The 12,908-nt window shown below is 38.1% G+C and overlaps 1 protein-coding gene across 1 annotated transcript; it reads right to left on the bottom strand.

Moving 5' to 3' along the window:
- Positions 1-330: 330 nt before the first annotated feature.
- Positions 331-9,985, bottom strand: LOC112233323 (H-2 class I histocompatibility antigen, alpha chain-like). Its single transcript, XM_024400875.2, has 10 exons — positions 9,541-9,985; positions 9,157-9,450; positions 8,757-9,041; positions 7,995-8,114; positions 7,714-7,767; positions 7,329-7,373; positions 4,107-4,145; positions 2,217-2,252; positions 1,952-2,028; positions 331-1,465 (listed from the first exon to the last, which is right to left on the bottom strand). Exons 1-10 carry the CDS (start codon positions 9,734-9,736, stop codon positions 1,454-1,456), a joined length of 1,158 nt encoding a protein of 385 aa, XP_024256643.1. The 5' UTR covers positions 9,737-9,985; the 3' UTR covers positions 331-1,453.
- Between the last annotated feature and the right edge of the window lie 2,923 nt (positions 9,986-12,908).

Here is a 12,908-nt window from a genome sequence, read left to right as displayed (position 1 = left end):
CCAAATACAGGTGTGCCAAGTTTGCAGTGTCATACCCAAGACTCAAGGCTGTAATCACTGCCAAAGGTGCTTCAACAAAGTACTGATTAAAGGGTCTGAATACTTATGTAAATGTGATATTTCAGTTTTTTATTTGTGATTCATCATTATGGGGTATTGTGTGTAGATTGATGAGGGGGAAAAAACAATTTAATCCATTTTAAAATAAGGCTGTAAAGTAACAAAATGTGGAAAAAGTGAAGGGGTCTGAATATTTTCCAAATCCACTGCACATATATATGGTAGACCCTATTTTGAATGATAGAATGTTAAAAAAAATAAGGTATTTTATCATAATTATTTTATTTTTCTGTCATAAAAAAATAAATCATACAGGATATTTCAAAAGCATTTACAGGTTATAACCATTGTGTGTGTGTGTGTGTTTCTGCGTGCATCCGTGGGCATGTAATAAGTGATGTAACATACGGGTTATTACATAGTAACAGAGCAATGCCATGCAACATTATTGAAATAACACAACAGGCCCTATTAAAAAAAAAACACTGACCAGGTTTCTGTGATAAGAGAAACTATTTAAGTCCTGCGCTTCAAGACTGCATGTTGGGATTATTTGTGTCCTCGATAAAACAATGTTTACAATGTGATATTAACAGATATTCCACTACGTATTAATTCAAGAGTGTAGATTTGTCTTATCTTAGCAGCCCAGTGAAAGGTTTTGAAATGGCCCTAAGTTTAAAAAAACAATCTTAAAATATATTGCAAATACCCAAAGTATTAACAATACTTTACAATATTAAACATCATATTTTTATATATATATTTGCAGGAACTTAAAAAAAAGATATACAATATGGTAAAAACAGTCATGAAACACATACAGTAAATATGTTGTAGAGCTTTTTTGTTACTCAAAATATTACTGAAGATGTTTGTCTAGAACTCTTTTGAAATGTTCCTTAAAAGAAGAGTTTGTCACCGATTGGGCAGAGACCAGAAGTATGAAAACATACAAACATACAGTATACTTCTCAGCCTATATAACCCTGATCTAGTACAAGTCTAGTTATAATCCCTGAAGACTGATACAAATACTGTAAAGATGCCTTTTCATTGTGAGTTAACCTCTCTCCATACAGTAACATCCAGTGTAACAGTAAAACATGAAATGTACGACAGAATAAATTCATTGAAGAGAAATGTACACATCGACCCGACCGGTACCTAACCACCAACTATTGAGTGTATTTGGAAGTACAGAACCTTACCTAAGAACAGCAAACACTATTAAATGCAGCACTTTTCAGCACATACTAACTGTAACTATAAGTAACTATCATTTCCATCACAAGCTTATAAGAATTGAGCAGTGTAACTGAATAACAAGCATTATCAATAGCCATAATATGAAATGAATTGACCGGTCCGGTCAGGAAGTTTTCCCACCAAGTCATCTAGCCACCTGCACATAAATACACAACATGGAACAGATGTGCATTATTAGATTGAACACATACGTTACAGTGCAATGTTGTAAAATATTTTCTTATGTATTACAATAAATGACATGAATAACACATACGTCAGCTCTAATTACAAATAGATGGTATCAAATACTGCCGATGGCTTGGCCTCACATGAACCAATCAGTTAGGATCTTTAACTTCCTCTTTTAGGTGATAAAACAAAAGTGTTCCCTGTTGACATTTTAAAACCGATGTTCCTTATGTTCAAAACTGTCTATTTATCGAACATGCCAACTTTGTAGAATAAACAGGGAATACATTTTTTACATAAAAGTAACCAATTCTATGGAGGCAAACTAAAGCAGCATGTAATTCCTAGTTATTTTATTCTATATTCCTAATTACCTCAGTAAATCATTTCTGTAATAAACTTGGGACAGTTGGAGAAGAGGTGAAAGAAGGGTTGATATCCATCGACTTACTTCAATTAGGCAGCATCGGTGTCTTAACTTCCTCCTCACTGGCTCCATCTGAAGACCTTCCTTCTGGCTGCCTTTACCTGAAATAGTGTCAGAGGGAAACGGGCTTTCTAAAGTCTCAAAATCATTTGTAAACAAATAGAATCTACGTTTTTGATTGATATTATGTATGCACACGACTGTATGTCGCTTTGGATAAAAGCACCTGTCTGCTAAATGTATTTATATTTGTTATTTATTATTATGGGTCAAGGGAATATTAGATTACCAGAGTCTGATGAGTTGATGCTTCCACCGTCTTTGCCTAATAAAAAGGCAAAAACACAGTCAATAATTTCACTCTAAACATTACATAATCATAAAAAAGAAAAGACAACAAAGACAACCATAAACAAGATATGCCATTTTTCCATATTGTTGTTCATAGTGCCGCATACAACATACTGTATGTGTGCCTTACATAGCATTTGATGTGTCTTTGTACTGTCTTATTTATTTATCTTCTCTGGCATACTGAAACTAACAGATCTGTTGCCCTGCATGTTCATTTTCACAATGCATCAGACACACAGCTCATAAAAGAGACTACAATCACACTAAAAGGGCTTGTGTCTGAGAGTAAAGAAATACATCTTTAGACCTTTGTCCATGGTCTGATGTCTTTCTATCCGATTCTCCCTGAGAATCTTGTCGCTTGAACATTTATCGCACCGTTCTAATTTGTGTGCCGGCCGCGTGGGGAAAAATTTGAAGGTATCACGAGCTGGGACAAAAGCAACTTTCACATAACTGTGGATATATGTTGCCCTTACCGAGTTGTACAAAGTGATAGAATAGTTATTTAAAATGATTCACATCTGTAATGGCTGCCAAGTATTAAATCAGGGGTGTGAAGACATAAGCAATCAAGACATCTTCATTTTAAATGTTTAATTAATTAAGACCAATCTAGAAGAAAAAGAAACACACAGCTATTAAGACGAGGTGCTGGCTAGCGGAGTAGAAAACTTGAAAATAAAAGAGAGCCGCACACTCTAGGAGCTCAGATGCAAAAATATAATTACCAACGTTTCGACAGCCAAGCTGTCTTCATCAGGGTAATTAATTAAGACCCCCAAAAATTTGAATTGAAAATGTGGAGTACCGCTAGTTTGTGTAGGAAATAAATACAGTTTAATCCCTTTTTAGATTCAATTTAAGGCAGAAATTTTTGAAAACGGTGCAAGGGGTATGTAAAGTTTCACTAGACACTGTATATGGTATGTACTGTCAATGGGCAGGCACCAGTAGCCTAGTTGGATGCAGGATGTTATGGCTGCTGGCACCAAATCCGTTAAGTGCTCAGATGCATAATAATACACTCAACAACAATTAACACCAGAAAAAAAATGTACTTTGAAGAATGAGACTGGGAGGACATGGAGTTTGCCAAAAGGCACCTAAAGGACTCTCAGACCATGAGAAACAAGATTCTCTGGTCTGATGAAACCAAGATTGAATTCTTTGGCCTGAATGCCACGCGTCATGTCTGGAGCAAACCTGGCCCTACGGTGAAGCATGGTGGTGGCAGCATCATGCTGTTGGGATGTTTTTCAGCGGCAGGGACTGGGAGACTAGTCAGAATCGAGGGAAAGATGAACGGAGCAAAATACATAGAGATCGTTGATGAAAACCTGCTCCATAGCGCTCAGGACCTCATGCCAAGACAGCGCAGGAGTGGCTTCGGGACAAAACTCTGAATGTCCTTGAGTGGCCCAGCCAGAGCCTGGACTTGAACCTAATCTAACATCTCTGGAGAGACTTGAAAATAGCTGTGCAGCAACGCTCCCCATCCAACCTGACAGAGCTTGAGAAGATCTGCAGAGAAGAATGGGAGAAACTCCCCAAATACAGGCAAAGGGTCTGAATAATGATGTAAATGTGATATTTCTGGGGGTGTGGGAGGGTGTTTATACATTTGCAAAAAGTTTTAAAAAACTGTTTATGCTCTGTCATTATGGGGTTTTGTGATTATATTGATGACGGGAAAAAAACAATTTAATCCATTTCAAAATAAGGCTTTAACGTAACAAAATGTGGAAAAAGTCAAGGGGTCTGAATACTTTCCGAATGCACTGTGTAAGATAAAATAACTGGCAATACTTTTGAATAACATTACCTGAGTCAGAGGAAGTGCCTCTAGCGCCATTCATTGTCACTGGAAAAAGATAATCAATCTTTAGTTAGATACAGCTATACAGTGATGATCATTGGTCCTCTATAGGCATGTATATTCCCAATTGAAATTCAATTCATGAACTGAAAAATCCTCATAGCACACAGTTTCCAGATTATTCATTTAATTCACTTCCTGAATTGAAAAGTAAATATGTTACATTTACTTTTTCCCCTTTTTACAGTTGACTTCAGTGTTATAATAATCATACTCAGTACTGATAATTTATTTAAAATTAATTTGTCATGTTGTTCCCCACTAGGTTGTTGACAGTGTGTAAGAGCCTTTGACACTAGAACTGCCTGGCCTTTCAGCATATAAGTACCCAATAGAGAACATTGCCAGGATTCCCTTTGACATGCTCGATAAATAAATGCTTGATAAATAGTGCATTAACTTTTGTAAAGGATTAATTGCATGAAGAAGTATTCATGGAAATATATATTAAAAAAGAACAATAGTTTTGTTTGGGTAGAGTCAAGGATATATTTAGTATAATTCTATAAAGTCATAGAAAAACAACATAGGCCTATCGTCTATTTTTGTTTCCCTTACAATAAAACATTACAGTGTAATCCATTTGATCACCTTTATTTGTAGATTTGATTAGTAATAAAGGCCAGTTACAGCTTCTTTTGACAAAGTAGAAACTAAAAATATAATAATAATAATATAACCAGCCAGGTGTGCAGGTGAATTATTTGCTGTATTCCTAAAACAAAAGCACCAGGGAATGAACAATAGTAAAGGATTAATTGCATAAATAAATATTAGTGGAAATATATTCATGACAAGATATAAAAACAGTAATTGGTTGATTGTAGCAGACACTTTATTGTGCCCTTATATCTGTGCCTTTACACACAAATCAATCGTGTCTTCTCTTTATGCATTGGATCCACAGTCAGCACACAGCTTCGGGGCTGTTTGTTTGTGTGAGCTAGCCCCACAAACAAATCGGTTGCACTGCACAGTTTTCATGGGCCTTGTTTCGTGTGCACCTGACGACTTGGCATTGTGTCTTATTCTTCCCGAGTGGCAACTGTGGTGTTGGGGGAAAAGAGAGAGCAGGACTTGTTGCCTTGGCGGCCTGCTTGGCTGCTGTAGCTTCTATCTTGCCGTTTATATGGTTCTCACAAAACTCACATGCCAGATCCAGTGGGATGCATGGTGCTGAGGATGCAAACACTCTTATAACATTGTGAGTGTTGCTTTACCACTCTCCATCACAGAGGTGGACTACAGCTCTGCTGGTAGGTTGTTTTGCACAGGGGGGGGGCAGCTCCCACCTTTGTTTGTTCACTGTTCCGAGTGGGCTAGTCTTCTTTGCAATCAACTTGTCTGCCAGGGAAATTGATGTGAACATGGTCACATTTCTGCCTTTGCCCATGTTAAGGCTCCATGAGTCTCAAAACCACAGTCTCAGACAGTCGCTCACCTGCTAGCCTGGTTTCATATTTCCTCAGATATGAAAAGCCATTGAGCAAGGACTTGGTTTTGACATTGGTGGCTAACCAGAACTTAACTGAAGTCAAATGCACCATTATCACTTTCTATCGGGTTTCTATCACCCATTAATGACAGAATAGCATATTTTAATTTTATGTTAATTATGTTATTAGTTTTTGCTTCCTAGCCAGGGGAATGCTGCCAGACAAGTGGTCATGTGCTGAATGCATGGACACCACAGATATTCTTGTAAAAAGTGACATTTGGAAGAAGAGCTGCACCTCTTCAATTTTAAGAGTTATTTGAAAAAGTGTCATAGAAACTGCAGAATATGCTCTTTCAGATACTATATAAAAAATCTAAATGTTTACCTGCATGTGACTCTGAAGGACAATTTGATAAAGCGATGCTCCGTTCCCTGCATCTGTCAATTACAAGATGTGCCCATCTCTTCATGTACAATTTGACAGGCCTAATATTCTCTCTCCTCAAGTTATTGTCAACTGAATCTTGTCCGTAGGCTAACTCTTATTATGTATGAAATTAGTAAATTAGATCGGCTGACTGGTATTGTTTGTTTCCCGCTCATCAACCTGGATAATAGTCAAGGATATGTTTTACATTATTCTAAAGGCTGCAACATGTAGCATGTTTTACTTTCCCTTACAATACATTTGATTAGTAATAGAGTTATAGTAAATAAAACAGTCCCATAAGAGCCTATTTAAAACTAAAATGTAAACGAGAATGGGATCAATTTAGGCCAAATTTGAATTCGATTGTGAAGTGACTTGTACAATTATCGCCAATTCATCCATTTGTCATTCATTCAGTGAGAAGAGAGCATTAGCACCTGGCTGGCTACAGCACAGTGTCTTGGCAGATTAAGTCAGGAATAGTTGTGAAAAAACAGGTAAAACGGCTCTAAATACTTTTCTGTTTGTAATTTCTAAATTCTGACAAATGAGCAGTGTGAAGTACAAACATTTAGGTAGAGTCAGGAAGGAGCAGGCCTTTTTGGGGGGCAGAATTCTTTTAACTTACAAAATCAAACGTCAGTGGCCGTTGGCCTATGGCAGTTCTAGTGTTAACTCCTAGTTCTTGATTATGACTTATAGTCCTTCCATTTTAGGTACACACTCTTAGAAAAAAAACCTCTAGAATCTAAAAGGGTTCTTTGCCTGTCCCCAGGAGAAGCCTTTGAAGAACTTTGAAGCCATTGAACATGTTATTGTTAGACATCAGGGATCCGATGGGAAGGAGGGGGGCCACAGACTGGTACAAGTCAACAGGACAGCTATGAGTGAGGAGAATTGAGGAATGCGGGCTGAGGCAGGTCCGATGAAGTGAGAAAGAACAGCCATCACTGCTGTTCTGCCTAGCAACAAAGATGCATTGGCTGACCATATGTGTGAGGAGACTCTGCGTATGAAGGGTTAAATACCAGTGCTTGTGTGAATATGTTTTTGTTTTATGCATCTGTGACCCAGTGGGTGAATGCACTTGGTTGGAGCTTCACTAATCGTCCGTGAGTTTGGAAAACACCTTGAAGCCGTATTTGCTTAAATGCCAGGAATTCATGTTAGAAGTCAATCATTCTTATTTGTAATTATAATCTTCTCAGAAAATAAAGAAATGGAACCTTTTCTGCTTTTAGCAACTATTATAACAGTAAAACATAATATGTCCTCTACAAGTTTTGAAATAATGTCTTACTTGGTGTGGTGGTCAAGTTCGAATTGGTTGCTCCAATCCCACTGCCTGAAAGTAACAGAGTCATATGAGCAGAATAACTTTGTAAGTACATGGTTAAGTCTGATTCATTGATGATGTGCTATATACTGATCGATATTGTCCAGAAAAGCATGTAGACAATATGGGGCTATTAATCAGTATGGGAACATGATTGATGTGTAAAAACATGGATTGGATGGGCTGTCATTAATTTAATCCTCTCAAGACGTTATTAAATCAATGCAAATGACAATCATGAGATGGACCATTATTAAACACATCCCAACCAGATCATTGGTATTGTTGTGCTACTGCTATACATGTCAGACTGCTAGGGGTAAAACACATGATATTGTATCAACAGTACCATTTAGAGGGGCCTGGATCCCAGTAGGTGGTAGAGCTCCTGTATTACCAGCACCTAAAACAATGGAGCAAGGTGTTAAAACCAATTATGAGAGTGGACAAAAACAGTGGAAACACACAGGTAGGAAAAATAATTATTCAATACTTCAGTTTGTTTGACCTCCTGACTTGAGATTTACTAAAGTCATGCACTAATGCCAAAAAGGGCACTGACAACCCTACTCTGTACAGAAATGACCATAATCGCTCCAGTTTCTCTCATACACAATATAAGAAACGTACATATTTTGCCCTCCTTCCAACGAAACAGCACGATAATTATGCCAATGGCAGCAGCGCCACCAATGATGATGATAGCAATGATACCAACTGTGGATTGGCTACAATCACGGCATGTTCCATCTGTATGGAAGACAAGAGGACATATTAAGCATTCACTAAGTACAGAACACACCTCCAACATAGTAGTTTGAAATATTTCATTGTAATGGAATGGGGGGTAGTTGAGGTAGTGAAGAGGGAGCGTGACGCTCGAGGTAGGTAGAGGTTTGTCTGTCCGTAGAAACAATAACAAAGTGGTCACACCGCCTGTATTTGGGTAAAAAGCTGTGCGATGGACCGACCATCCACGTTATACAAATGATAGTTTTAACCATGTTCTGAGGCCATACAGTGTTTGTTTACATTTACATTGTTTACAAAACACTGGAATAAAACAAGCCTGTATCTTGGGATTTGATGGAGAAGGACAGTAGAACGTAGCCCATGAGGCATTCATAAGTTATATTCTTCAAGATGCAATGGGTATATATCATTAATTTAAGTCCAAAAATGGATGTAGCAACTAAGGATTCCAGCTTTAAGAAAGAAATCCTAGACATTGAGCTTGAAACAACTGTTGATTCACATTTAAATAATCTTAATTGGTGACCTTACAACAGACTCAAACATTTTACTAATTGATTTTTATCATAATTGCTAACCATGATAATAACTGGTTTGTTGAAAATATATAAAGTATATTAAATACTAGGACAACCTTACCCCATTTTTCCACAATTGACTCGTTCAACGTTCTATGGTTGACAAAGCATTCATACGTTTGCTTGTCTGCCTCTGGGATCTGCACACTAATCTTGATCTGGTAGGTGTCATCATTATTGGGTCGAGCTCCTGTAGACAGCACTCCATCGTTTTTGTTCAGTTGGATACCATTCGTCTTAAAATTAATTATCACATCTTTGGGATAGAAACCTGTCGCCATGCAGGTCAGGCAGACATTTCCTGCAGTTTTGGCCTTATTAGCAAAAACATAGATATTTGGAGGGGCTAGAGGGGGAATAAACAGAGAACATGAGTGCTTTATTTCTTATCTCATAGGTCCTTTTCTGTTACCCAATCGTTACACTACACTATAAGGAGATGAATAATCATAAGTACTCACAGTCAGCTTTACTGAATTCTTTGTCCCCATATTCCATGAATCTGGACAGCCAGTCCACACACTCCTTCTCCAGGTAGCCCTTGGTGTACTGGTTGAGGATCTGCACCTCGTCCCACTTCCTCTTAGTCTGCAGAGCTTGATCAACTGGGGCCACCCACTGCATAGTGGCATCGTCAAAGGCCAGGAAGTCGTCACCATCGTAGCTGTATTGGTCAGTGCCCTTCATGAATTTCAATGTGCCGCCTGGCTGTTTGTCAATCTCACAGCCATGCCTCCACTGAAGGATATGGACATCTGAAACAAAAAACTAATAATGAAAAAGAAGGTAGACAACTAAAAATATCTATGTTGAGCGTAGGACAAAATGCAGGTGTGGTTTCTCACCAGTGTTGTTGTGCCTCATGCGGTTCATCAGGATGTCGACGTTGACTTTGAACCACTGCTCCTTGCTCTTGCGTGACTGAGTGCCTTTTTCCCAGTAGTCTGCTGGCAGCTTCTCCCTCATCCAGTCCTGTTTGGGAATCTTCTTTTTATCCACACTGTCATAGTAATCGATTTGTCTGTTATTCATCAAACCCATGGCAGTGAACTCATGGATACCAGGCAATTCAACTGGCTTTGAGAGGGCAGTGTAGATGTAATTCAACGAGTAGATCTCTGTCGGGGAAAAAATTCAGATTGAGATCATTTGTCTAAATTTGCCTTCTCTCCATGTTAATCAGCAGTGCTGTAAAACATTCAAATTGCAGTACGAATAAATAGCTTTGCATTTCCTGGTTGTTAAAACTCTAATAGTTAACCTAATTTCAGTTTGTGCAAAAATAAGCTAGTATAGTGTGTAGAGAATCATTGTACCATCTAAACGGCTATTAAATATATTTTCCATAACCAAAAATATTGTATTTTCAGCTGCTTGCCTTGTGTACAAAAACAAAAATAAAAGACGCAAAAACAAAACTTAAGAACAGGAAGCATAGAAATAGAGTACATTGAACATATCTACTGCTTCTTAAAAGTGCTTTCAATTAGAATGATAGATCTATAACTGACATTTCTATGGGAATTTGGTCGTGTAGCCCAGAAAGTTACATATTGCCACTAGGAAATCACTGTCAAATACTTAGGTCTATCATCTCTGTAAGGGGCCAACTTGTCAAAAAAATAAATGTCTATGAAATATCATAGCAGAGAAGTCATACTATGGCCTTGCATCATGATGTCTAAATGGTAGTTTAGGTTACATTGATGTAGCCCTTATAACGTTAGGCCTATTAAAATTCAAATCAAATGTCATTTGTCACATAACAAGTGTAGACCATACCGTGAAATGCTTACTTACAAGTTAGGTCTACACCTGTTGTATTCGGCGCATGTGACAAATACAATTTGATTAGATTTTTAATAGGCCTATAAGGACTACATCAATGTAACCTAAACTACCATTTAGAAGTCATGATGCAAGGCCATAGTATGACTTCCCTCTGCTATTACATTCATTGCCTATTGAAGTAGTGAAGTGGAACACATTCTGCAATTTATCAAAAACAAATGTATTAACCGAATGATTAATTAACAATATTGATTAAGTTAAACTATTGTCGGAACTTCTTCATTAGGCATGAGTCGTCAAACTATTAAGAAAACAATGCATTTCCTGTTTCCTGTGTGAGCGTTTCATATTTTTGTTAAACAGCAGAAGTAATTTAGCTAAAATGTAAAATGTCAAACATATCAGCTAACATGATCAGGCAGCATATGTGTTTTACAAAAGGTTGATCATGGGGGATTTCATAAACCTAAACAAAGTAGCTGTATCATCTTGCCTTATGGCTGGCATGTAAGTGCGCATTAGCGTGTAACGGTAATCAATAAAATGGAATAACGCAGGTTGACTACATAGCCTATAAAACGCAATAAATCAAATATATTGTAGACCATGCTACAACAACAGACCGCTCAGATCAGTTTGAAAACCATTTTTCGTTTTTATTTTTATCCAGCAGTCCACTTTTACTTTCAATTTTGACAATTTACCGCTTTGGCTCTGAAAAATACATTCCGTCGAGAAATAAAAAACAAATAATATAAACGTATACATTTTGTGAACTACGTTTTTACAGTTTCCTTGAGAGGTACAGCAACGGAATACACCCAACCTCCACAAAATCCGGTTTGTTACAACCGATTACCCTTCGCGTTCAAGTACTAGTCGAAATGGGACATTTCTGCCTTGCTAACTGGTTGTAGTTATAAACGTGCCGTGTACAACGTTAGCAAATTGGACATTTCAGTTTCCTCAAACTAGCGTTTGAACGCGGCATAAATCGTTGCCTAAAATGCTTTTATTCATCCAATGATTTTTGAGGACTGAAAAACGTAAGCTGTTATCAAGTGAAATAGACGAATATACGTTTCAGTGGCTGTGAAGCCTATTTGTTTCCCTTATTGGTATCAAATCAAACTTTGTCACATGCGCCGAATACAAGTGTATACCATACCTTTAAATGCTTACTTACAAGCTCGTAACCCACAGTTCAGTTCAAGAAAGAGTTTAGTTTATTTGAAAAATATAAAAAATAATAAAAAGTAACACAATAAAATAACAATAATGAGGTAATATACAGGGGGTACCAGTACCGACTCAATGTGCGCCGAGGGTACAGGTTAGTCGAGGTAATTTGTACAGATACGAGTGAAGTGACTATGCATAGATAATAAACAGCAAGTAGCAGCAGTGTACAAAACCAACGGGGGTCAATGTAAATAGGTAGAAGCTGTTAAGGAGCCTTTTGGTCCAAGACTTGGTGCTCTGGTACCGCTTGCCATGTGGTAGCAGAGAAATCAGTCTATGACTTGAGTGACTGGAGTCTTGGACAATCTTTTGGACTTTCCTCTGACACGCCTAGTATATAGGTCCTGGATGGCAGGAAGCTTGGCCCCAAGTGATGTACTGAGCCCTACGCACTACCCTCTGTAGTGCTATATGTTCTATTCCTATTCATTAATTGTGCAGACCTGGAGAAAATATAAACACTATGACAATACTGTTTTCACTGTAGGCTTGCATTGATAACTTCAATCATAGACATCAAATACATCATATTCATTCACATACCCTCAATAATTTTATTATGTAACAATTATGATCGACTGGATTTTACATTTTGTTTAACGGTTTGGAAGTCTCTATTTCATGATACATATCTAATCATAATCTCACAATTGATTGCTCTGACATCTCATCCCTCTGCCTCACCCAGAGCGGTCATCTTCATAGAGGTGCTTTGTATATTGACATTTTATGAGGATTGAAGCCATTTTACATTTTGGTTGTTTAGCAGACGCACTTATTCAGAGTGACTTACAGTTGTGAGTGCGTACATTTTCATAATTTTACGTACTGGTCCCCCCTGGGAATCGAACCCACAATCCTGGCGTTGCAAGTGTCATGCGCTAACAACAGCCACATAGGACCTCGTCCTATCCATCCTTAATCTGGTCTGTTAAAACCAATATATAGGGTGCCTCCTGAGTGGCGAAAAGAAACCCTGCCTCCCGAGTGGTGCAGTGGTCCAAGGCATTGCATCGCAGTGCTAGCTGTGCCACTTGAGATCCTGGTTTGAGTCCAGGCTCTGTCGCAGCCAGCCGTGACCGGGAGACCCATGGGGCGGTGCACAATTGGCCCAGCGTCATTAGGTTTGACACATTAGTGCGGCTGGCTTCCAGGTCAGGCGGGCATTGTGTCAAGAAGC

Source organism: Oncorhynchus tshawytscha, linkage group LG31 (assembly GCF_018296145.1).
Source record: "Oncorhynchus tshawytscha isolate Ot180627B linkage group LG31, Otsh_v2.0, whole genome shotgun sequence".
Classification (NCBI taxonomy): domain Eukaryota; kingdom Metazoa; phylum Chordata; class Actinopteri; order Salmoniformes; family Salmonidae; genus Oncorhynchus; species Oncorhynchus tshawytscha.
Note: the sequence above shows the minus strand (reverse complement) of the source record. Positions and strands in the feature narration are given on the sequence as shown.